This window comes from Vespula pensylvanica, chromosome 10 (genome assembly GCF_014466175.1).
Source record: "Vespula pensylvanica isolate Volc-1 chromosome 10, ASM1446617v1, whole genome shotgun sequence".
NCBI classification, from domain to species: domain Eukaryota; kingdom Metazoa; phylum Arthropoda; class Insecta; order Hymenoptera; family Vespidae; genus Vespula; species Vespula pensylvanica.
The window spans coordinates 665,365-691,770 of NC_057694.1; the positions used below are offsets into that span (position 1 = coordinate 665,365).

Consider the following 26,406-nt stretch of genomic DNA (forward strand, 5'->3'; position numbering starts at 1 on the left):
CATAAGTGTGTGTATGTGTATACAAAGTATATGTATATATATATATTATATATATATATATTATATATATATATAAGCATGTTCTACGACGTTACCATTGTCATTGTTCTCCATTGTTTTTTTTCTCTCGATCACGCGTGCCTCGTTAACGCGTACAAATGAAAAATACACATGAAGTCTGACTTCTTCGGGGCACGTGCGACACAGCCACCGACGACATTTTTCAAAGCTTGAGCGAAACAATGGCCTCTGCAGTTCTCGTTGAATTAACGGGAATGTAAATTATTCGTTTACAATGCGTACGCGATCGATACGTACTCTCTCAGGTAAGGAATAAAAAAAAAGAAATGCATATAAGATCTATCAACATTTCTAATCGTTGTTTTCGTAGCCTCGATAATCGCGAAAGCTAAATTAAATTTATGTTTGAACTTAATGACGAACGATCTTCCGAGATTTTTAAGTTTTCAGGACAAAAATCTTAAAATGCAAATGAAATACAGATATTAAGAAACAACATTCTTTATTCGTATTACTTCATATTGTTATAATAATTTCGTTAACCGCATTCATTCTAAATCGTGTTCCATCGACGTAAAACGTCGTATAGCAATAGCGTACATTTAAATGATGATTTCTAATGAAATATCAAAGATCTCACGATAACTAGTCGTTTCCTTTCGACAGCCTTTCAACATTTCTTCGAAGGAACGATCCGATCGTGCGATCGCAACCACTAGCGGTAACTCGTTACGAAACGCTTGGACACTTTCACCCGAAGCCTCGATAATAGAGTGTATCGCGCGCTGTCAGAAACGAACGTGCGAGTTTTACCGAGAGTGAACGAAGGGACACGAAGTCTAAGAAACTTCTTGTTGCGTCGAACGCAGAGGACAGACATCCGTTTCTTTGGGCCTCTCAACAGCGGGGAGTGAGGGGGATGAGAAAGAGGAGGAGAAGGAGGAGGACTCTCGTGAGTCCCCAAGGCAGCAGGTATGGTGCGAGTAAATTTACATTTCTTCTCTCTCTCAGTTCCTTTTCTTTCCTTCGTAGATTTCTTTTTTCCTTTTTTTTTTTTGTTTTTTTACGGAAATTGGAAATGGACGACAAGTGTTTGAAATAGAAAATAATTTTAGAAAACGAGTACCTTTGTCAAGTACGTTGAAACTTAAAAGGAAAAGAAAAAAGAAATAGAAAGAAAAGGAAAAAGAAAACTCAGACAACAGGTTCATCGCGTGCACCTTCCTAATTATTACATGGTGACACGCCAATTATCTTGAACAAGGATAAGCGCGTGCACTTCCTCGTATATACCCTATCCTTCGACTGCGTGTCATACACTCTTGTTCTTAAGTAAACGTACGTGCCGCAAAGGAACTTCGCAGAGCATACCTTTCCTCCTTTTTTTTTTGTCTTTTTGCTTTTTTCTTTTTTTTCTTCGTTTTTCTCCGACTCCATTCCGCGTGGGTAAGCCAATACAGGATCGTTTTGCATACTCTTCTTCTTCTTTGGGAAGTGACTCATGGTTCGTGTCCATGTAAGGTCCAGCAGCGCGACAACCGTGGGCCAAACGCCCACGTGAAAATATTATGAGCGCGCATCTTGATCTCGGTAAAAAAGAAAAAGTAAGAAAGAAGGACATTGCTTTTGAATATTATCGCTTATTTTTCGTACCTCGTCATTCCAATAGTTTTTACATCGTACAATTAGATAGGAAGCTTAAAAATCGTAGTCGTATAAGCAACCACATGTATGTGTGTGTGTGTGTGTGTGTGTATCTCTGTCTCTTTCTCTTTCTCTCTATCTCGTGCGCGCGCACGCGCGAATCGTCGATTCATAAATCAATTAGACTCGAACGAGTTACACCTTCTTCGCGACGGTCCATAGCCGCTCGCATTCGCCTTCAGTATAATTAATAGATACCCGACGTATACTACGGTTACGTGTGCGAGCATACCAGACATCTATCGACCAGTCCACTCGTTTCTTGCCAGCTTCTTCTCATCTATCGCGAACTTTTGTACACTGACCACGAAAGAAGTCCCAAGCAACGAACTCAAGATTTATTATGGTGATTCGAAGGTATATCGAAGCGGTTTCTTAAATCAACTCAATTAAAAAACAAAAAAAGTGTAGAGAAAAGTTTGCATTTCTGTCTTATTATATCCGTTCGTTTATCTGCCTCTCTCTTTTTTCTTTCTTTCTTTCCTTCTTTAAAAAAGGAACAAAACGATTTATTAGAAAAAGAAAAAAAAAATAGAAAGAAGTATTTCATTAAACCGATCGTAAACGTTTCTTTGTATCAACGAATCAAATTCAAATGCTAAAAGATTGATACCTACGCCACTGTTTGGGCCTACTCGCGGTTCGAACTATCCCGCCATTGCTCGGGCCCGTCAGTGTCTCTCGCGGCCTCGCACAGAGAGCATCTCTTAGCTCGAGACGAGACTTACTCGTTTGTTCTTTCCTCTTGCGTTCCATCGTCGTTTCCCCACTACTACTTTCCTGTGTGTTTATAACCTTACCTTGTCGTCTCTCTCTCTCTCTCTCTCTCTCTCTCTCTCTCTTTCTCTCTTTTCTCTTTCTTTTTCTTTCTTTTTTCTCTTTTTCTCTTTCTTTCTTTTTTATTGCGTGCGTGCACGTACTTTCTCAGCGAGGACGCTCAGGAACGGGTGAGAAAAGTCGTCTCGTCCTTGAAGAAAGCGGAGAACCAACGTCTAGATGAGAGTACGTCGAGACTAAACGAAAACATCTCCTCCTCCTCCTCCTCCTCCTCCTCCTCCTCTTCCTCTTCCTCTTCCTCTTCCCCCTTTCCTCTTCTCCTCTTCCTTGATCCCTCTCTCCTCTGTCATATATCACCGTATCCTCTTTTAAAATTTTAATATCCTTCCTGCGATAGTGACCATCACGAAAAGAGTGGACATGGCCGACCGTCTTTGGTATTTCCTTCTCGCCTGGATATTTATCGTCGCTGTTACTCGCGCCAACGGTAAGCAACGTATCATTTAAAAGAAGAAAAATGTAAAGAAAAGAAAAGGGAAATAATTTAAGTTATAAATATCGAAAAGAAAAGAAAAGAGAATATATATACATATATTTTATATATATAAATATTTTATATATATATATATTATATATATGTGTGTGTGTGTGTGTGTAAGTATTCTTTCGTTCAAATTTCAAATATATTATCCCTTTGTTCTCGCGAGAATATATATAAAAGGGGAAAAGGAAAAAAATGGCGAAAGAAAAACGAAGGAAGTCGAATAAGAATGATTTATCACTATGTTCCGCACTCTTACTCTCGTCGACTCACGTTCGTCGGTCACGTTTCTTTGGTAGAAATGTATGCTTTCACGAAAGAAAAAACTCGTCGGTTTCGATTTTAATGCGAGGAAAAAAAAAAGGAAGCTTTGCGTATGTTACCTATACTTTAATTATCTAGTCTTTGAAAAAGAAACAAGCTAATATTATATATATCGAGTGTCCTAGATCGTCGCTACTTCGGTACGTTACGTCAGATCTGTAGCCATATAAAGCATCAGTCAAGGCTGATCCATTCTATACATTATCTACTTACATTAAATTCTTTTACGAATTCTATTCTCTGTTAAATTCTCATTCAATTAAATTCTTTTGCGATTTTATATTGTCTAATTTTCAATTAAATAATCTTTCTCTTTTTTTTTTCTTTTCAACATGTTCGAAAGCTACACGCAAATATTAATCGTTTCGATACACTTTATTGTTCCATAAATAATGATATTAACGTTTAAGAAAAGGCATGGAGGATTCATCGTCATTCGTCTTTTCCGGAACGAAGAACGAATGCTTCGTCGATCGCTATACATAGATACACGCACGCATGCATGCATATACGTACACGCACATAGCAAGTAGTATATATGGTATAATTTATGTTTACGTCGAGCACACGCCGGTCACCCCCTTTTTCCTCAACGTGTATGCACTGTGCGCACGAAGATATTCGCGCTCGCCTACGGAACAATGGATGCGACTTTACGTTTAACCATTCGCTATGGGAGAGTAAGGGGGAGGAAAGGAGAAGAGAGAATAGGAGAAGGAGGACAAGGGGTCGACGATATGCTATTAAAACGTATATACTCTATAACGTGAACGGTTTAATACAAACGGTTTAATCATTCGTATGTGTAATCTTGTATTCTTCCTCATAGATCTATAAAATTCATTGCCCTCTCGTAAGAAACAACGTGCTCCAAATTACATTTATAAAGTATACGTTCTCGATTCTCTTTTCAATTCCATTAATTGAGTTTAACGAGAGCGTTACGATGGTGCTGCACGCACATCGAATGAATACAATACAAGTAGATAGTCTCTTTGTAAGTAAGAGAGAAAGAGATATAGGTTCGCGATAGATAGAAAGAAAGAGAAAGAGAGAGACCTATAGGTTCACGTAGAGTTGCATTAGAAGCGTGAAAAAACAAGACGAACGTATCTATTATTATGTATGAAGGGATTCAAGTACGTTGATTCGTACTTGCTTAGGATGAGAATTATATGTCGATGAATCACGCGATGACGTAGTCCTCTCATGGCCGTCGACGCTTTCGAGCGTGCACGAAAGGATTATTTGCACAAATGTTATTCCCTCTTTCCTTTACGCTCACGATAGAGGTGCATAGACGAGCGTAAAAAATAAAAATGGAAAAAATGAGGAAAGTAGGAAGAAGGAGTAAATCGAGCTCTATCTTCAACTCAAAGAGATATTACTTCCCCTTTGATGCCATATCGTTAATGGAATACGCTTGGTGAATCGATCCTAATCGATTTCCCTCGCATTCACGCTAATCTCATCTTTGTATACACACAGGATATTATGCTTAACTCGAATAATCCATGATTTATTTATACCGGCGTATCTATGTTCAAAGAGGGAATGAAAAAAAGAGTCGATCTTTGTAATCATATCTTCGAAATTGATTATATCGTTGCTCATAATTTTTATCGAAAAATATAAAATATAAGATTCAACACGATAGTCCGCTATAATAAATGATAATCTCGAAAGAGAGTCACAGTTTCTAGATAGTCGGTAACGAATGAAAGAGAAACGTGGATGGTGCGTTTATCTCCAAGGACACATTCGCTCGAGACAAGCCGAGTTATTACGACGAGATCGAAGTAAATGAGAACTTAGTGAGAAAAGATCTCGCTAAATTCTCTTTGATTCTTCAAAATAGCTAATAATAGAGTTTGGAATAGTTAACCGAACGAAAAACCAGTGGGAAAGAAAGGGAAGGTGAACAGGAAAGTAATCCTCCACGCTTGAAGTTCCTCCATAGTTAAAGTTCGACGACGCATCCAGTCATTTCACCCTCCGTTCCTCTTTCAGGTATTCACGGTACTCAAAGGATTTTAAATGGCTACTAACGACGACCATTCTCCTCACGTTGGATACGATTATTCTTGCCATTAATTATATACATATAGAAATACATACATACATGTATATATATGCGTAAGCATAATAAAAAATTCGTACGGTACTCTCGTCGAAATGTATCGAGAAATGAAATTCGAACCGATCCATTCACTTTCGATGATATACGTGGATCCGGATGAAACATATCCATAGTCAACGGTTTCTTCGAGTTCTACTCTTTATTTTCATTCTATATAAAATATCGATTTGCGTGTCATTTTCATTTCGAAAGTATTATACACACACGCGCGCGCACGCATATCTTTATGCATGTATATATATGTTTATATTTCGACGTAGTTACATATGTCCGTTTCATTTCACTCTCATATCTCATATACGCTTTTAAATGTGCGAGAATATAAATGTATATATGTGTTAAATGTCTAATGTGTATGTGTGTGTGTGTGTGTGTGTGTGTGTGTGTGCTTATGATATGTTAAATAGATTAATAGATTAGAAATCACGTATACGAGTATTTATCATTTCTAAAAGTAGTAGTTCATCGTACTCCGACATCTCACCGCAATTTTATTAAATCACATCGCTTCGTTGAATCATAAAGCTTTAGAAACATGCCAATTTCTTTTTTCTTTTATTCGTTTCGTCACGAAGCTTGAATCGATTTGTACTTGGTAAAGGAAGAAAAGAAAAAAGAAAGAAAGAGAACTTTACGACAAGAGTCAACATGTTATCGGCAAATTTTAACGGCACTTTTATTAGATTCAAGCAAAACTTCTGATCGAATGGTAGTACCTATCATCAGGATATAACGTTTTTCCTGGACGATGTAGAAGATAGAGTAAAAAATTGAAAGGATATTGAACCGCACATAATATTTGATTACTGATTGCCAGTCACCACAAGCACTCGTGCTTAAAAGATGGCATACGTCAACTATGATTTTCGATTCGTGGTTTTCGATACACTTTATAACTATCATATCTTTTCTATCATTCTGTTCATAAGACAATAACGCGACCTTTCTTTTCTTTGTTTTTTTTTTTTTCTTTACAATGAAACTAAATTTATATTAAATTAAATCCGTTCACGTTATCTTCAAAACAATCTTAGTATTATTTTTCATAAAATAATCGGACGGTCAAAAGTGTAAAAAGCGTCAAAAACCGTTTGTAATATCGGTAAGATAAGAAATAGTTCACTTTTGGATTATTAATCAGACTTCAAGTCTATCACTTTCTAAAAATGTATATGAAAGTCAAGCAAGAATATAAAGTATGATTCGTAATCGTGCGTACATTCTCGTATAATATATGTTCGTAGAAAAGTGAACCAAGGGTGGCCAGGCGCGTGGGCCTGAGACGCGAACGAGAGATCGTGCAACCAAGATCGGCAAGATCGAAAGTGCCTGCTAGAGAATGTTCGTGGTAAAGGCCACCGTGGGAGATAACAACCACGATCGAGTCCGACTATACGTATATCTACGTACATACACGTACACTGATACGAACATCCAGTTACGCGCACGTAAATACATGTAACTCGACTCGATTTTATTTAATTATTTTTAATAATTTCCCTTTTTTTTTTTTTTTTTTTTCTTAATCAATCGTCACATCGAACGCGATCGGTTTGTGAAATGTTTTTGCACAAAGCAACATGATAATTATTCAAATTAGTAACGATTGTTTTTTTCATTTCGTTTTTATTTGTTATTTCTTTGCGTCAATCAAGTTTACGAAATTTTATGATATAATTAGAAATATAATGGTAGAAAAGGAAATATTACTTTATGAGGGATGAGGAATTCTATACCGTAGGATGATTCGTACGTAATCATAGCAGAATAGACATCAGTAGCGAAGAATAAAAGAAAAAGAAAGGTAAGGAAGATGTTGGGGCGTTACAGCACTGTTAAAACTTGAGAACGAGTGGGGACGAAGAAGCCAAAGAGTCTTTGGAATGGGAATCAGAAGTGGGAGTGAGAGTGGGAGTGAGGAATCGGTTGGGAGAGGCCATAGGAAAACCGGTTGCCAATCTGCACGGACATTGAACAGCGCGCACGCGTGAACCGGGAGAAGAAAGACGGCAATAGGGAGACTGGATAAAAGGCCAAACAAACGGGAAGTCTGATTTTCGATGGAACGATCGAACATTTGCCGAACGTAATCCAACGAATTACGAAGAAAATAATATCGCGTTGGCGTACTAATAAATTTTTAATTAAATCCTCTTTGTCTCTAATTCTATGAGAAGGATCTCTGATCGAGATTAGATAATTCGCAGAAAATAGGAAAGAAAAGATATTCCATAGATATGTACATTTTGCAAAGCAAAAAGAAAAAGATATTATCATCGTATAGGAGTCAAATGGTATTTACGATCGACGAACTTGACGATCGACCGTAGGATGCTAACAAAGAACGTCGCTATTCTTGAACGATCGAACAACTTGCGTACAGTTACATGAACGTGATCGAAGTGTGCAAAGAAAAAATATGAATGGTTCGTGAACCCTGACACGTTGCTTCTGCAATGTCTGGATCTTGTGAATGGCGACCCAGCCCACGAGCCTCACGATCGACAGTTCCTCGTTGCTTCTTTAACGAGTCTCTTATACCATTACGTGATCCAGCAAGTATTAGGTACACTGTTATTTGTATACGTTTCTTCGGAACACCGTGACGTGCGTTTAAAAGTCAAAATAAATAAGGAACGTAGTTTTGAAAAATAATAACACAATAAAGATAATGATAACGTCATTAAAATATTCCTTTCTCTCTGTCAAAGATGAGTTGATGTTTAAGAATAAAAAAAAAAAAGAAAGATTCTCGAAGAGAAAAAAATTATCGAAGAATTATTTTTACGGCAAGTAGTCGTTCAAAGATTCAACGTATTTCTCACTGACGTCGAACGTTTTCCTCTATATGCGCAAGGTCCATCCAAATATGGCGGATACCGGTCGAACCACTCGTGTGCACGCGTGTCACCGAACACACGCGTTATCGTCGATGCGTGCACAAGTGAAGAACACACAAAGAGAGGCCCAACGACGATTTCTTCTACGCTGGACCGACTCAAACAATTCTTTTTTTCTTTTTCTTTAATTTTTATTTTTCTCTTTTTTCCCCGGTCCCTTACACACTTTTCTAATCTTTCCTTATATCTTCATTTTCTTATAAAAAATATAGAAAAGAAAATATTCGAGTATCAATATATTTAATAAATATATTCGAGTGTTAATGTAAAATTATAAATATTTCTCACATTATTTTGAAAAACTTCATCCGACAGATATCATAATTTAAAATATGTACCCCCGTAATTAACCGTCTCATCATCACCGTGAGACTCACAACTTCTTCGAAGGAATTAGCAACGGTTAGTTCGATAATAGATAGTATGTAGTACGTAGTTCGAGCACACCGATCATTCCCGATTCATTATGAAAGCTCATAAGGCGCGTGAGAAAGCACATAATCGTTCCCTTCCTTGAAAAATAATTGTCTCTCGGCAAATCCATCCATTGGTTGAGTCAGTCATTGCTCGACTTTTACGATGGACTCTTTCGGAGCCCCTCGATTTGCCACTGTGGCAATTCCGCACGACGATAAATTATGAGCCACAATTATCGGCCGTAAAAATAGTTGACGATGAGGAGAAAGAGAAGGAGGAATGGAAGAAGGACGACGAGAAAGAGGAAAGTCCATTTCGAGGAATCATTTCGTCGAATGGTTTTTCGTAGAAAAATATACTCACGCTGAGAAGTATTTAACGTACATAGTTACATGTAAAGTATTCTACATATGTAAAACACTTATCTATAGTATCTGCATACGTACATATACGTACATATATTATATATATATATATATATATATATATATATATATATATATATATATATATAGGTGTATATATATTGAGGGGCGGTAAAAGCGCGAATTAACAAGAAATTATTGGCAATGCGGTAGGTTTACACGATCATGTCGAGAGGAAGTAGTAAAGTCCATCCAACTGACACAAAGAAGGTACGAAAGGAGTTACTATGAACTCGCTCACCCTTTACCCTTCTAAAGCATACCTAAGCCGTCTCTTCGGAAACGGATTAACGAGAAATTATAGCACGCTTCTTTCTAACAGCGATAACGATCTTGATTTATACGATCTAGAGTGTGTGTACTATGTTAGATAGAAGGAAGCAAGTACAGAGGCAGCCTTGTCAGTCTAGATACTGAACACTTACATGCTAACTTACAGAAGAAGTTAGAGAAGGGAGCATAAGAGAAGTTCTTTGGGTTCCGTGAAACTGACAAAATCATAATCGCGCGTTCGTACTGACATAAGCTCGATGCTAGTTCAACATTTTAAATTATTACCTGTAATTACTCCTATCGTCGATCGTTCATACTCGTTTTTTATGGGAACGAAAGAAGAAAAAGAAGTAACATTTGATAACGGAAGCTTGACATTATCTATTATATTAAAAACGCCTTCCATTTTTAATATTTATTATATTAAATTTATTATATTATTTATCATATAATTATATCATATTAAATTTATTATATTTATTATATTAAATATGCCTTCCGTTCGAAACCGAAGCTTACGACGTACCAACGTGATTCTATGTCTTCATCTCGTGTCTATCATTACAACATTTTATATTACTTTCTAAATAAGATTAATGCTATAGAGACTAAGTATAGACGTTACCCGCGATAGTCCATCGCGGATCACTCTAATTTATTAAGTTTGTCGCGAAAAATAATATTATAGAAAATTATGAAATCGTGTTACTTTTCTCTCTCTCTCTCTCTCTCTCTCTCTCTCTCTCTCTCTCCCTCTTTCTCTCTCTTTCTTTCTTTCTTTAGACAAGAAAGTAAAAGTGTTTTCACGGTATTAAGAATTTTTTTGTTTTCTCTAATACGAAGTTTGTGATCGATGAAATTTATGTGAAGTAAAAGGAGATAGTATGTAATCAGAATGGTAGAAGTGTGTTATTAAATCCTTATGTACATATGTATGTATGATCACGTGCACGATCGAGATAGGAATCGAGATATAGTAGAGTATCGATCGATCGCAGAACTAATTTATTCGAGTCTGGCTTGAACGATCACGTACGAGAGGACGATACCGGACGGTTTAATGACCAAAGAACGTTTTAAATTCTTAACTCGGCTCGTTCTTCTCGAGCTGTCCAAGAATCTCGAAGGAAAGGACGCGCTCAAGGAAACAATTAAATCCTGCGATCAGAGATAACAGCGGGAGTATCCTCTGGAAAATATATTCCGTGATGCTTTGGGCCGAGAGTAACAAGTCTGAATAACAAAGAAGTATCCCGGAAGTTTTCCTTAAAGATAAGTTCATCTGATTCGATATCTTCAAAGGAACCTTCGATAGACATTTCTTTTTTATCGATCAATCGAGTTACATCGTGCAAGTACCATAAGAAATAAGTAAACAAATTCTTCTTGCCTAAGAATAATGAATTAATAAATCGAAGTTACAGTTTTTAAATATTTTTCATATAATTATATCGATCAATAGTTTTGTTCTTTGTATGTAAATATATATAGAAACTATGTGATCGCGTTTTTATAGCTTTATGGTAAACGATTTTAAATGGAAAATAGCGTCTAATAAAAGTCATCGATCTTTAGAATCACTTTTTACTTCGTTTTTGTTTTCCGTATAAGAAAATTACCATTTTTAGGATTAGACATATAATATGCTTGTTCCACTTTGTCCAATTATGTGAAGTTTGTAATTCCACTTTATCCCATTTATAGGGGAAACAGAAAATAAAACGAGAAAGGTAAATAATGCGATGGTTGTCACGATCAGTGAATAGTATTCGTGGAATGTGCCTCAAAAAAATGTACAATAGTAGAAAGAAAAAGAAATAGATAGAGAGAGAGAGAGAGAGAGAGAGAGAGAGAGAGAGAAAGAGATGAATAAAAATAAAGAAAGAACAGATAGAGGAACATAACGACGCGTGCGAATGTTTTATGGACCGTCAATGCGTAAAATTATTTAAATAATTACGGAATGCGGACTTAATCGAGATTACCGAAAAAACGTATACATAACGGTAAGCACGAGAACGTATCTCTCGTACGAAGTCCAACGTCGTGAATTATTCATAGCCCCTTTTGGATAAGTGCGAGACATCTTCGAACAACTTTCCTTTCAAATCGTAGGAATCCTCTCTAACGTGTTCGTTCTCTAGATCGACGATTCTCATCAATTCGTCACGACTAATTTTGATAATATTTGTTTTCTATTTTTTCTTCACGTATATAAAATATATATTGGTAGATAAGTATAAAATGCAAATAAGTCTTAGAAAAACGTATATTATAACGAGTTTATTAAATGATATATTCATTTTAAACTCGATTTCCAATATTTTATTTTGGAAAGTAAGTAAACATTAAATACGGATTAAACTCAGTTAAAATATATTTTTATTACACAGTAAATACATATATATAAATATATATATATATATATATATATATATATGCAATATACATAATTATATAGATATATAGATATAGATATACATAATTACGTAGATATATAGATAAAGATATACTTAAATTTATATATGTGTTTCTATACATACATACGTACATATATACATACATACATACATACATATATATATGTTTAACTTGTTCTTTTTGCGTTTCTCTTTGAAGAGAACACACCGTACATCGTTAACGACGACGAAGCGACGACACGATGGTGGCTGTAAAGATAAACATAATCGATTGAAGCTCAAGCGTAAATCGTACAGACTATGCTTATTCCGGGAGGATAGTAAGCGTGTAATTTACGTGAAAACTAGGTATTAAATTGGCAACGATCTTACGGTATCAGAAAGGCCAGAAAGATTTTCTTTAATATACCATTTAATTCGAAAAAAAAAATTTTCGTTTCCTGCATGTTTCTAAGATTTCTCCCTTCTCCTTTTCCTCACGTACGCATACTCACACATATCAAAAGTTCTTAAGTACACATATACAAACATAATGCACATCATGTGTATGCTTCGGTATGCGACGCACGATCGATCGCTTCCGTGCTATCGATTACGCCCGACAGAAAGCAACAGTAGCGGCCGAATTCCAAGGGCTCCGCCGCCCTTTTAAAGGAAATCCTTCTCTAACGATTTGTAGTCATCTCAACTGGTAGATTACATCGCGCTGTAACTCTTTCCTTCGATAGGATCTCTTTCTTGCGATCGACACGTAACTTGCTCTATTTGGAACATGTATTAGAATTGGAATAAGTACTTATATACTTACTACGTGTTCTTTTGCTATAGATATCGTTTTTCTCTTATCGATTCTTGATAGCTTTAAAAATAAAAAAAAAAAAAAACAATGATGACAAAACTGACAGAAGAATGTACTTAAATCGAAAATTCTTCAAGAACGTCTTAGATATCAACATTGCGATGAACTATTTGAAATAAGAAAAAAGAAAAAAAAAGAACGAAAAGATTGAAATAAAAGATTTAATTTTTTTAACAAGAAATAAACGATAGATCAGTATACAATATTTAAATCTGTGACAAATAATAAAAGATATTTTTGATGATAAACCATAGATATTATGGTGTCAGTTCGTGACAGTAACTATTATCAAGCTCTCTGACTGACAGCACACTAACTCTGAACAAGGCTTTCATCGACGAAGCAAATATTCGTACTCGCTTCCGTTCGCATTATCGGAGTTCTCGTTGCATAAAGATCACGGTTTAATACCAGGAAGTTGGTGAGATGGTAGCAGGAAGGTAGCAGGAAGGTACCAGAAAGATATCCATCGCGTACGTGCCTCATCGTCCTGCGTGTACCGATCCTACGCGATCGTCCGGCGACCATAAACGGATACCTTGAGAAAAAGAAAGAGAGAAAGAAAGAGAGAGAGAGAAAGAGAGAGAGAGAGAGAGAGAGAGAGAGAGAAGGAAGGGATTCTCGATGTGTTTCCGCGCTCGTGCGATCGACAGAATCGTCGACCCTGCTCTTGGGATCTACGATGATCAGTAATTTATCGCTCCCAGCCCTTGTAATCGGCGCGTATTGGCGAGTACGTGTAAAGCCGCAACCGGAATGAAATCACCGTTACGAAAGCTCTGAGCAACCTCCCTAGCTCCTATTTTATCACTATCCAAAGATTGCCTTTCGATATTCGCATCGATTAAGAACTTTCGGTCCTGTTATATCGCTTTCTCGCTCTATTGCCCAGCTCGATAGCAGACTATCGTCCATTTTCGAGATATCTAATCGTTAACTCTCAACGTACGCAAATAGAGTACTTTGGTTACATGTACGATCATCTTAGAAGTGTTCGTTTATTCCACGCGTTTCTCTATCATCATCGAGAACTTTCTCAGAATCATATACGAAAGAACCAAATCGACATTCTTCTTCCGTTAACGCCCATCCCGTTTAAAAACGTATTAGGTCATAAAGGAACGATTTAACTCAACGTAACAGAGGATAGACAATTCGATTCATCGAGATCGATCGTCCATCGATCGAAACCAATTCTATTTCGCTCGAGACTTCGCAAGGCTTCGTCCTCTACGAGTTCGATGCATAAAATACAAGAAAGGATACCGATATATCGTTTATAACGGTACTCGTACCTTGAACCTACACGAATACCACGTGTCTTGATTCTTCGCTTCGTTTACGGACTTCTTCGTTCTTTCCTCCTCCTCCTCCTTCTTCTTCTTCTCCTCCTCCTCCTCCTCCTCCTCCTCCTCTTTCGATCCCTCCAGACTTGTGAGAGAATTTAGTCGATGCTGCGTGATATACCCGTAGCGAGGGCGGTCTCGTGCATCGAAATCCGTACGCCGTTAGAACACTTGATAGAAATTAAAATGACGTTCATTGTAATTACGATCATCCAGCCTGTAATTTCTATGACGTAGGTCTCCACCTGTCTATATGTGTAGATTTTTCGTTATTTCTCCTTTCCATTAACGTAGTTTAGATCAAACGAAATGATTGTTCACTATTTAAATGACTTCAATCGAATAATTAAACGTATTGATCTTAAATATCTTATTGTCTAGGATGGTGATTGAAATTTATATTGATTTGAAATTGTATGCAAATGTCACGAAGTATCGGAAATTTCAGACTTCTTAGCATAGATTAACTGTTTACCACTTCAACGTGGTCAGCATGAATCCGTTTAGTACAGTTACCGAGCGTACGTTTGATATCGCCTATCGAATATTAATTGAACATCGTCTTTTATTTCCAGTCTTTCTCTTTTTTTTTTTTCTTTCTCTCTCGAGTATATCTCGTTAAGATAATTACGAAGGAAGAAGATCATAAAATTTTTGGTATTTTTATTATGGATCGCGATACCTTCTATCACGTATTTGCATACGTATCTAATCGATAATTTGCATTTTCCATTTTTCTTCCTCAAATCAGTGATGTAATGGTAGAATTTTATTATCATAGGTTCAACAAAACATTTTATATGTTCAAAACATGTTATTTGTCACTCGCGTGTTGTTCATAACTCGTAAAACATTTTAAATGAGTGGTGAGTTGAAACAGATGCGGAAGCTTAGATATTATCCTTACAGACCTTTATTCTTTGAACTGAAGCGCTATACCAGACTTCTAATTTACGTGTTATACGCTTTTAATATCTAATTGAAACCAGTAAGAATTTGCAGGATAGGTTTTCTTCTTTTTTGAAAAAAAAAAAAAAACCTTTGTGCATCGTAGAATTGTGCTATTTCAGTCCTTGCTCAGGAGTGGGAAAAGGAATGCAGAAAGAAACGAAGAACCTGGTTAATGTAGCAAAGAAAAATAAGAAAAGAAGAGAGGGAACGAAAGGATGAAGAAAAGTAGGGTCAAAGGCCTTCCACGAACATCAGGGGAAGTTCAGATGCCGCCGTTTCTTAGTCGCCTCTAACTCCTTGGCTTCCTTCAAGAGCGATTATTATTTTTCTTGCCTGAGTACAATTTCAAACTCTTCTTGCTACTAATTCACTGTCTCCATAGGAAACAGAGAAATAGGGGAGAAAGATTCTTATCTAAAAGTGATTTTCTCGTTTTTCATACATAGCTATCGTACGTGTAAATATTCATGAATCAACAAAAAAAAAAAAAAAAAAAAAAGAAATAAAACGATATACAATTCTAATCGAAAGTAAAAATCGTTTATCGAGATTAAATCGAAATTTGTCTTTCTTAGAAATTCACCAGTGAAAAGATGCGTAATCGTCGATAATGAACCGAGTACAAATAGCATTTATCTAAACGAAAAGATTCTAGAAGCACCAAGAGAAAGTTCCGTCATCTATCAAAGATACTTAAATCGCCGAGTGTACATTGCGACTTGGACACGTCGTAATTCTAAACACTTAGAATCTTATAATCAGAGAGAATAGTGGTAGGATTAAAAGAGTAGATATAAAAGGTCTAACATAATAAGAGTATTTAGAGACTTTGAGAAGATACGAGATAATAAAAGAGAAAGAGAGAGAGAGAGAGAGAGAGAGAAGAGTGTGAAGAATAAAAGGCGAAAAAATTAGAGATAATTTCGAATCACATAGAATCAGTTTCGAAGGATAGAAATCTCTTACTCTTACCTTAGAAAACGTTTAAGCTCGGTAATGGAAAAAAGAATCGGGATACCAGCGTGTGTGAGAGGATGTTTAAAAGCGACATGCTGTGCGGTCACGTAATTTACGCGTTAACCGAGCACGGAGTGCGTTCGAGTGACGAGACTTACGCGCATAAAACGCGTGGATGTGTGCGAGAGACCAAAACCGTATTCTATAGCTCTTTTCTAGATTTAATATCGTAGCAATAGGATACCGAAATAATCAATAGTGCTACCAACGAAAGACGAGATGCAAAAAGATAAGAAAAATAAAGATAATATATTCGAAAAGTGGAGGATGGCGTTCGTACTTACGAGCTCGCAATTGTAAACCGATCCGGTGATTTCAATGCACTTGAACGGACAGTGATTTCAATGCTTTCGAACGAACAGTGAATTTATATTCGTATCTTAGACATATGCGAGTACCATCCTATGCTTCGTCGAATAACATCGTACATATTTACGTATATATATATATATACATATATTATATATATATATATATGTATGTATATACGTAGGTATGTATGTATCTATATACTTAAAGAATACTTATCGATCGTATCACGAATCAGATTCTTTCATCCTCTGTTTCGTTTTCTTATTCTCGTACTTACGCGAGAGTAAGGTATTCTTAATACATCTATTGATACTTTATGTACAGTATCTACTTGACACTATTGTCAGTTAAAACCTTAACGATGGTTTATCAACGATCAACGGAAGAAAATGAGGAGGGATTTTATTGTCGTATAGTCTGGTTAAAAGATCGTGACGTAGCAAAATCGAACGATACTATAAGAACTGACGTATGTAAGAATATATAGATAAATACCTTACATACGTACTAAATAGATTGAAGAGACTTGCCATGAACGATACACAAGCTAATATTAGAAATAAAAAAAGGATTTTCTAAGTTAATATTATCTTTGACTAGGAAGTCGGTTGTATCGTCAAAATTGAATGGTTTGTCAAACAAGGTATATTTTATAAGAAAAAAAAAAAAAAGGAGAAAAGATTAAGTTTGTTTTTCTTAATAGATCACTTGATAAAACGTCGAGTATCCTCCTGTCGTGTATTTTCTCTAATAGAGTGACAGACTAATTGCTCGAACAGATAAGAGAATCTTTCAACAATACGATACTTTGAAGTACTATATCCTATAAAAGGCTCCCGGAAGACTATGAATCTTGAGATTTATATACTATCACACATACTACTCTATAAATCTTACGAAAGACGATGATGAGAAGACCGTTCTATACCTTTATCAGCACGTAATACGAGGACTATGATTACTACGATATCTTTGTCGATGAGGGTTACTCCATTCACGCTCTAATATGAAACAAAATCAATAGAATCGATCTTTGTTAAAATTACGAAACAATTTCTTCGTGATTAAAAAAATAGAGAAACGATGAAATAATATATATATATATAATAATAACAATAATAATAATAAATAATATAATATAACAATATTATAATACAATATATAATATAATATTATAATATAATATATAACAATAATAATAATACAACAAATTTAATAATAATAATAATAACAACAACAATACGCATATAAGTCGCTCAAAAAATCTGTATCTATTTGCAGATACAGATTTGAAGCAATTTACAAGATTATTACTTACGTCGTTTCAAAAGTACAGTATACTTTTATTATGTATACCTACCTGATATTACATGTATCTAATTAGAAATGAATTAGATAGTAAGATTAGTAAGTATTTCAGCAAGTGATCATACTCTTCGAATTTTTTCGATGTCCTCGCTAGTCATCGGAGGTACTTTTACTTACTGATATAAAAAAAAAAAAAAGAGAAAATTTACATGATTCAACTTACACACGATTATGCATACACCTAGTACGTAGAGAGTTTCTTTATGTTACGATAGGAGAGTACTCATTCTCGAAACCTACAACATTACGAGACCTCGCCATGGACAACGTTCTCCGAGTTCTTAACACCGTGTTGCGCGCGTGACGATGATACCTGAACGTGAATTATAGCTCAGTTGGTGTTCACCGAAGATGCGATGTCGGTCTCGAGAAAATATCGCGTCTTCGCGCCGTTTCCCAAGTGATTAATGCCGAATCGTGTCCACGAGGAGATCGTTGAAATTGTTTTCTCGTGCGTGTCCATCCTACCAAAGCAAAGTCGGAGTCTCTCGTATTTAAATCTACATCTTCCGGAACTTTCGCAATTAAATATTCACGACAATGGAGAAAAAGGAAATGTCTGTTCTCATCTTGACGTAAAAAAAAAAAAGAAAGAAAAAAAGAAATAGTTCAATGCACTCTTTCTCTCTCTCTCTCTCTCTCTCTCTCTCTCTCTCTCTCTCTCTCTCTCTCTCTCTCTCTCTCTTTCTCTTTATTTCTATCTCTATCTCTATCTATCTATATATCTCTTTTTCTCTTCGGCATTTACTTCCAATCTATATATCTCTTTTTCTCTTCAGCATTTACTTCCAATCGACTAACGCATAAAATTTCATTATTATTATCGCATCATTCTCGTTTCAATTTAAAACGTAAAACTAATAGGTCGTTGCTAGAATCAAAGCTTTCGGCGCTTCGAACCGTCTATTACTCTTCCATATTTCTTTTTCTTTTTTCTTCTACTTTTTTCTTTTTTTCTTTATTTCTTTTCGATTCTTGCCAGGTAGTAGGTAGGTAGGTAGGTAGGTAGGTAGGTAGGTAGTAACCTATCTACCTAAAGGTACATACGTTCAATAGGATAGAAAGGAACTCGCCGACTAGCTTATCGACCGATCAAAATTAAATTAGCCCAAGGCGTACAATCATCGAACGATTCGCGTATGCTACAATGTATACTCGCATACATACATATATAAGTATTCCTTCTTCGGAATGTCGCTAATTCGCGTTACTTTATAGCAGTAAACTGGTTTAACGTCTACTTTTTGCCACGAACATTACACTTTAGAAGGTAATACTATGAGAATGAAATTAGCCGATGATGGTACGGACCATTAAATCGCTTCCCACGTTACTATGTATGTAGAGATACTTACATACACCTTACTTTACTGACAACTATTCCTATTAAACGTATAAAGAGTTTCTAAGACTCGTGTATACTTCTTTACAAATTACTATTCTTATATTTCTTTCTAGTTTGTAAATGAATAAATTTAAATAATTAATTAAGAAATGCATTGCTCGTTAAAAATGTTTTTACCATAGTAACGTCTCAACATTGTCTAACACAGAAACTATCCATCATCGAGTTTTACGAACAAACGTCGTTTCAGGGTTCGTTTGATATATACGTCACGCGAGAAATACGCCTCCATTGCTTTTTCAAGGTCGAGACAGTCACGAGTTTATGGGGCAATTATCGTAGTATATACCAATGGATCGAGTACGGCGAACCTCTTCTTCCGTACTCGGATAAGATCATGACTCTAGATCGTTTAAGGTCGTCTTTCGATTTCTATCGATGTTGGTAACCGCCTTCTATTCGATGATCATTCGAACATACAATTAAATGTACATCGAATATCTCGAAATAAATGTTATTCGAATTGGATAAGATCGTTCGTTTTTAACGACTAGATCAAAACGAATTTCGTTATTGTTATTACGATATTTATAAATATCGTGATTATAATTTTATTCTGTTCTAGTTCAAAGCAAAGTAAGATGTTCCGAACGTTCAATGGAAGTTGACATTGTCAGAAGTAGTCCTCAGGCAAGGATATATCTCCAACAACTTAAGGACTATCCAGGTAATGTATATCGATCAAATACGTGCGTCATTAACGGATCGACGATTAATTTCACGAGTAACGAGGTCTACCAACTTACTACTACCTACTTACTACTATCTCGAACGTTTATTTTTCTTTTGGTCTTCAGATGCAACCTGCAAGCCGCAACTCAGCGATGGAGTCGCAACGTTCAGATTATCATTATTAGAACAAGACATGCTACGATGCGGCATCACGAGGGTCGTTAATAAAGTTACGGTAAGTAAAAGAGAAGAGAACTTGGTAATTTTCTTCTTGTTCATCGTTATATAGGTATTACTCGTTTACTTTCGTTACTTCTCAAAGATATCGTCGTATTATTTATTAAAAAGATTATTACTAAATTTAGAAAAGTTTTTCACGTGTTTTGAATTAAAAAAAGAAGAAAAAAACTAATATTTACGTATCTATGTAAATATATGATTCTATCTTTCATTATACCTTCTAGAATTTCGAACAATTATACCCACATATATATTCGTGATATCTATTTTTCTTTTTATTACTTTTAACGTCTAACATATTTAATTACATCGTAAAAATTTTTAAGCATAAATTTCAAAGATTTATGAATCATGAATATGTTAAGAACGAATTAATTAAAGACGCTTAAACAAATTTTATTTCTACGGCAAATGAATCACAACGATCGAAAATAGAAATATGTAACGTCAAAGATTATTACATGCCAATATAGCACATTTATTAACGTGCTAATGTGAATAACTTTTTTCATTGTTTCCACGGTTAATCCGATCTTCCTCTCTCTTTCTCTCTCTCTCTCTCTCTCTCTCTCTCTCTCTCTCTTTCTTTTTTTCTCTCTTCTTAGTATAATACTCCTCCCTAGTATGTTCACCCTTTACGGTCTTGTACGTCTAACCGTCGTTGGAGTAGATTCGAACGAAATTACCTCTGGATAATGATATACAGGGTCAGAAGGTGTACTATCATCGGATAATAGTGGAGGAGCCGGCAGATTCCAGCAAGCACACCTTCACGGTAAAATGTGTTATCACCGAAGTAGTCGTGCAACCTGGAGACGCTATCGCAGCCAATCACACGACTGTACGACGGAGCGTCCTTCCGGAAGGATTTCAAGAGCAGGAGTGAGTTCTTTGCCCTTTTTACTATTTTTTCTTTTTTTCTTGTTTCTTTCTCTCATTCTTTCTCTCTCTTCTTTATTTCATTCTATTCTTCGACGCCGTTTATAAACGAGGATACGTAATACGTTTTATTAATAAAAATGTGTTTCTTTGGTATTACAAAAATGTTGAAAATTTGAGCATTTTAAAAGGTTCGATATCTTTCTTACATGAAAGTTAACGATCCAATGAAAAGTTTTTGTTACCGTTAAGAAAAGATAGTAATTTTATGATAGATAACCCTTGACCGAACATTTCTCTCATTAGTTCCTTAATTTCAGTATAAATAATTTCCAAACTTATTTGCTTATTACGCTATTCGTTCAAGATAGAATTATTGTTTTTATTTTTTTTTTTCTCTTCTGGACATTATCATCGATTATCCGTGAAGGAAAAGATGAGTTGCTTTAAAAAATTAACTGATCTTGCGTGATTCATGCTAAGAGGTCTTTTATGTTTCTTTTGAGAAAATATTAATTTCTTTTTGTGTTCGTTTTTTTTTTCTTTTTTTTTTTTCTTTAATCGTATCAGCCATAAAGCAATTTCAAAGAACCGGGAAGTTTATTGTCTTCGTATTTTCCAGGATATTGCGATCGCTTTTGTATCGAAAAGGAGTTCGATTGAAATCTCTTCCCACAGTCCTCCCACGTAATTTCCTGCTGGACGAGTCGCGTTGCTCGAGAGCGTCGACCTCTATTCTCGATCACTCGCTTTCTCCGTGTCCTGGAAAAGAGGAAAGTGCCGCCTCAAAGGCGCGCTACGCGTGATCTTTACCTAGATCCTTCGAGATAATAGCTGCTCGCTTCGGCTAGTTATTTTGAGATATGTAAACCAACTTGTAGAATTGGTTCAATAATTTCATTCGTTTTTAACGAAAGATTATCGATACTTTTAACATTTTCAGATAATCAATGTAACATTTATAAATTCAACTAATGCTAATCTAATATTTTATTAGATTGGATTCAGCCGATTTTTTTTCTTTTTGCTATATCAATTAAAAACAAAAGAAAAGAAGAAGAGAAATTTATTTACGTACATACGCACACACGCATTTAAAAGAAAAAAAGAAAAAAAGAAACGTCATCGTTCGTGTAGAACTTGTAAAGAAAAATTGAAAAATTCCATTTCTATGATAAGTTATACCGAGCTAAGATTTTTTGCGATGGTGATTGGATAAGACACGCCCTGCGGTTGTGCCTAAAAAAGATGAGAATGTTTTTTGCTCGTCCTCAGGGCAAAGGAAAGAACGCGCGAGATATATAGATGAATGCGGGCGCCTGCTTTTCAAGCTATCTCGATAATTTATTTAAAGGAACTCGGCTTCCAATGTGAACGATATACATAGATGAAACGATAATTCTTTCTCTTTTTTCTTTTTTTTTTTTTCTGCTACACGAGAGTCGTCGAGTTCGCCGAACTCCAAGTAACATTCCTTTTTGAAATAATTTAAAGAGCGTCGAATAATTCGTTTTATAATGTGTGATTATCTATAAAATTCTGATCGTTGAGATATACTTTTTTTTTCGTTAATACTTTTATTTTCTTTGTCATTGAATGAATTTAACATTATTTTAATATATGAAATAACTCTAAGGACTAATAAGACATGAATTATAATTATTAATGGATATTAATAATAATTTCTGACTCTTCGAATCGGAATCTATTTGAAATACTGATACGTCTTTCTGCGATAGATGTTAATTATAATTTCGACCATTCTGAAAATAATTCTAACGATAGTCCTTGCTTTCCCACCATCATAGACGAGACTCCGTTACTCAACAGACAAGCAACTGAGGAACCGTAAGGACTTTATTGTTAAATAATCAGCGTTTCGTAAAGACGTGGTTGGTAGACCGATGTTGCGATCAAAGCGATGTACTTTTCTTTGAATCTCGATAAGATATTCGTTTTCCAATAGAATTGAAAACCCCCTTTGAAATCTGACGTTAATTACCTCGTTTAGGTAAGGTTTCGACTTTCGGGCATCTCGCGCGACACGATAACGAATTTATCTCTTCTTAACGGTACACGAAAGTACCTCTTCTTCGTCGTTATCTCGATAAAGCAGAAAATCCAACCGCAAAACGATTACCAACCTCTATCGTTTCGGATGACCACGAGTTTCTAGACAAGGAGCGATGAAAATTACTTGGTTTTTTTCTTTCTTTTTCTTCTTTCTTTCTTTCTTTTTCTCCTTCTTCTTTTTCCCCCTTCAACATCTGGCAAAATTCAACGAATTATTCCAGATGCGAGTTTTGATCTAACGCTTTTTATTTTTTTCGTTACCTCATAAGTCTTGAGAGTTGGAGTTAGAAACAGCACGTGCGATTATTTTATTGAGACAAAAAATAAAGAAACTTATATAAAGTAGATGCTAGTCCTGGTAGTTTATCCTTGTCGTTCTATTCCCGATGCACGCAACGGTCTTGTCCGACAGATGCTCGTCGTTTCGTGCAATAGAATCTTATGATCGAGACTCAGACTGAAAGTCGGCGTTCCGCACGTTTACGCGATGAACGGTAGTTCTCCAAAAGAAATTCGACGACATTTGAAATATTTCATGAGCATCGATAAGTAACAGTCAATTTTGCACGAGAAAAATATTTTTCCTTTTTTCCTCGCTATTAAAATAACTCGTCTCGTTTATGAACGTAATATTCTTGAGTGATCGAAAGGTAAAAAAATAAATATGAGGAGAAAGAAGAAGAAAAAAGAAAAGGAACGATACATTCATGTAAAACATGTCGCAAATAAAAAGGAAAAAGAAAAAACGAATTTTAGTAAAGTGCTTGATCGAGATCAAGGAGTGTTGCTTGTTATCAAACTGCAATAAATAAACGAGATTGAAATCAAATAAAATATTGTTTGTCGTTTCAGCATCATCGAAGTTCGAGGTGAAATATCAGTCTCGGCACCCGTTCCTATTCTGGGCGTGGGTGTGAAACAAGGTGGGACTTTGGTTACCGGTGAACTCAATGTCAGTCCTGGTACCCCTTTGCAGATGGAGATATTTCTGGACAATGAGTCAGCACCGATCTATGGACTGTTAGTAACTTATATGCAAGTTACCGACACGAAGACTCAAGAGGAGACGATAATCATTAACGGGTAAATCTAATGAATCCTTTTCGTAATCACGTAATTTTATAAAAGAAACAAAAAAGGGAAACAAAAAAGGAAAGAATGTTTAACGAGTTCATTCATTTTGCCGTCAGATGTTCGGTGGATCCATATCTCTTCGAGAACTTCTACACCGTGAATGGTGATTTTCTTACCGCAAAGTTCCGTGCTTTCAAGTTCCCTGAGAGTACCTACGTTCAGTTCCGTGGTACTGTTAATGTCTGTCTAGACAAATGTCTAGGGGTAAGTTTTTGCACATATGAAGTAATTATAATATAATAAGGCCTCTTAATTGCACAATAAAATAAAACGCTTCGTACTTTTTCCCATTTTGTCTATTACTCATTCTCAAGCGAATTTTTCAAGTAGACTGTTAAATTATTTGCTTGTAGCATCGTCATTTAGACATGTTCCATTCAGTTTCTCTAATCGTTAAGTATATCTAATCATCGTTACGTATTAAGCCATTTCTATTTTAGATCGAATGTAGTAACGGACAAATAGGCTTCGGTAGGAAGAAAAGAGCAATAGCATCGTCGAACACGGATAAGAATAAATTGTTCGAGGTGACCATGTCTACTCTCATCAAGGTCGACTTCGAGGACGACGTAATGATAGATCAAGGTAAACCACACTTCATTCTACGTGGATAGGAATGATCGATTAATCATCTCGAAATACTCGTTAAATCCATTTTCTTCTTTAACACGTGCAGTTCTATCGGAGTTCATACGAAAGGGTAAAAACAGAACCGAGGAGAGAGCAGTGATCGCTGAAGAAGAACAGTCATCTCCGACGACGGTCGGAACGGAGGAGAGACCAGTCATAGCAGAAGAGGTCAGAGAACAGTTCAAATATAAGCTCACCGAGATAGAGACTAATGCTGCTGTTTCGTCTACCATCGCGACGACCTTTGAACTCTTCGTCTTCTTCCTCGCTCCTCTCTACACTATCCTGTAGAACGGAAAGAAAGTATTACATTAATTGTAAATAGGACGAAACTCGGGATACCTAAGTTTTCAAGTGAAATTTAATCTTAAGGTGGAACTTACTCTTTTTTTCCTTTTTAATTTTTTTTTCTTTTTTTTTTTTTTTTTTTTTTTTTTTTTACGAAATACATACGATAGACACGAAAGGGTTTATAATTATTAAGGGTTTAAGTGTTTTGAAGAGGACAAGTCATATGTGACGCCTAATAATTTTTTCGTTTCAACTATTTTTTTTTTCTCTTTTTTTTTTTTTTTTTTTTTTTTTTTTCTTATTTTCTCAGTAAACACGGATTATACTATACAGTATCGTATAAAAGAGTGTATTTGAATTATAATAGGCGTTCAAGGTGATGACATAGCGCTCTTCAGCGATACAAGACGATTTTGTGTGATAATGAAAAATAAATATCGTTTAAATGACAGTGATAAAGGGATGTTGGAATCGCGTTAAGGGAAGAATTTTCATTTAAGTACATATATATATATATATATATATATATATATATATATATATGGATATATATGTGTGTGTGTATATATATATATGTACTTATATAATAAAAACTCACGATATTTCTCCGTTCTGCGACTGCCGAATTTTCTTCTATCATTTCCTTTTTTTTTTTTGTTTTTTTGTTAAACAATCCTTACATTTAAATGTACCTACTCTATCTACGATCAATCGTTACAAGAAAATTGGCCTTTGCGAGCGGAGAAAACTGAAAAACCTAGTCGTGCGACGGGGTATAATATTTTAACGTGACTTAATTATTATACGATATTAATTATGGCTAACTATTATTGGTATAATTATAGCTTAACTGTAACATAAGTCAAAATAAAGCGAAGGCTGATACGACGATTTAAATACTACACGTTTGTATGTGATACATTCTCTATCGCTAACTTACTTTTTTTTTTTTTTTTTTTTTTTTACCTTAATCAATTTTCTAAGATTTGTTTTATATATATATTTTTTTTCTTTTTTATTTTTTTTTTTTTTTACTTTTTTTTTTCAATACGTTTCAACGTTTTTATAAAAAGAAATATATGTGTAACAGAGGAATTCCCACTCGAAATTTTATTTATGGAATGTTCCATGTATTTGCATATAAAATATAATCATATATAAAAATAGAAATAACTTTCTTCGGATCAACGGCTTCCAAATTTATCGTTTTTAAAAACATCTTTTTTATTTTTAACAACTTTATAAACTTCTTTAGACTTTGCATGAAAATCAATAAATCACGAAATA

At 35.3% G+C, this 26,406-nt stretch overlaps 1 protein-coding gene across 2 annotated transcripts; it reads left to right on the top strand.

Moving 5' to 3' along the window:
• Nucleotides 1–1,930: 1,930 nt before the first annotated feature.
• LOC122632261 lies at nucleotides 1,931–26,016 on the top strand. 2 transcript variants are annotated; one of them, XM_043818872.1, is made up of 9 exons: nucleotides 1,931–2,082; nucleotides 2,900–2,989; nucleotides 19,766–19,867; nucleotides 19,998–20,107; nucleotides 20,819–20,994; nucleotides 23,917–24,147; nucleotides 24,255–24,402; nucleotides 24,639–24,783; nucleotides 24,875–26,016. In XM_043818872.1, exons 2-9 carry the CDS (start codon nucleotides 2,923–2,925, stop codon nucleotides 25,117–25,119), a joined length of 1,224 nt encoding a protein of 407 aa, XP_043674807.1. In that variant the 5' UTR covers nucleotides 1,931–2,082; nucleotides 2,900–2,922; the 3' UTR covers nucleotides 25,120–26,016. The 2 variants fall into 2 exon arrangements, with proteins under 2 accessions (XP_043674807.1, XP_043674805.1); XM_043818870.1 differs by lacking the exon at nucleotides 1,931–2,082 and adding an exon at nucleotides 2,388–2,727.
• The last annotated feature ends 390 nt before the right edge of the window (nucleotides 26,017–26,406 follow it).

Coding starts and splice junctions, on each gene's coding strand:
- LOC122632261 (XM_043818870.1), top strand. Junction 2,990..19,765: donor CGCTGTTACTCGCGCCAACG/GTAAGCAACGTA, acceptor ATTCTGTTCTAG/TTCAAAGCAAAGTAAGATGT. Junction 24,148..24,254: donor GAGACGATAATCATTAACGG/GTAAATCTAATG, acceptor TTTTGCCGTCAG/ATGTTCGGTGGATCCATATC.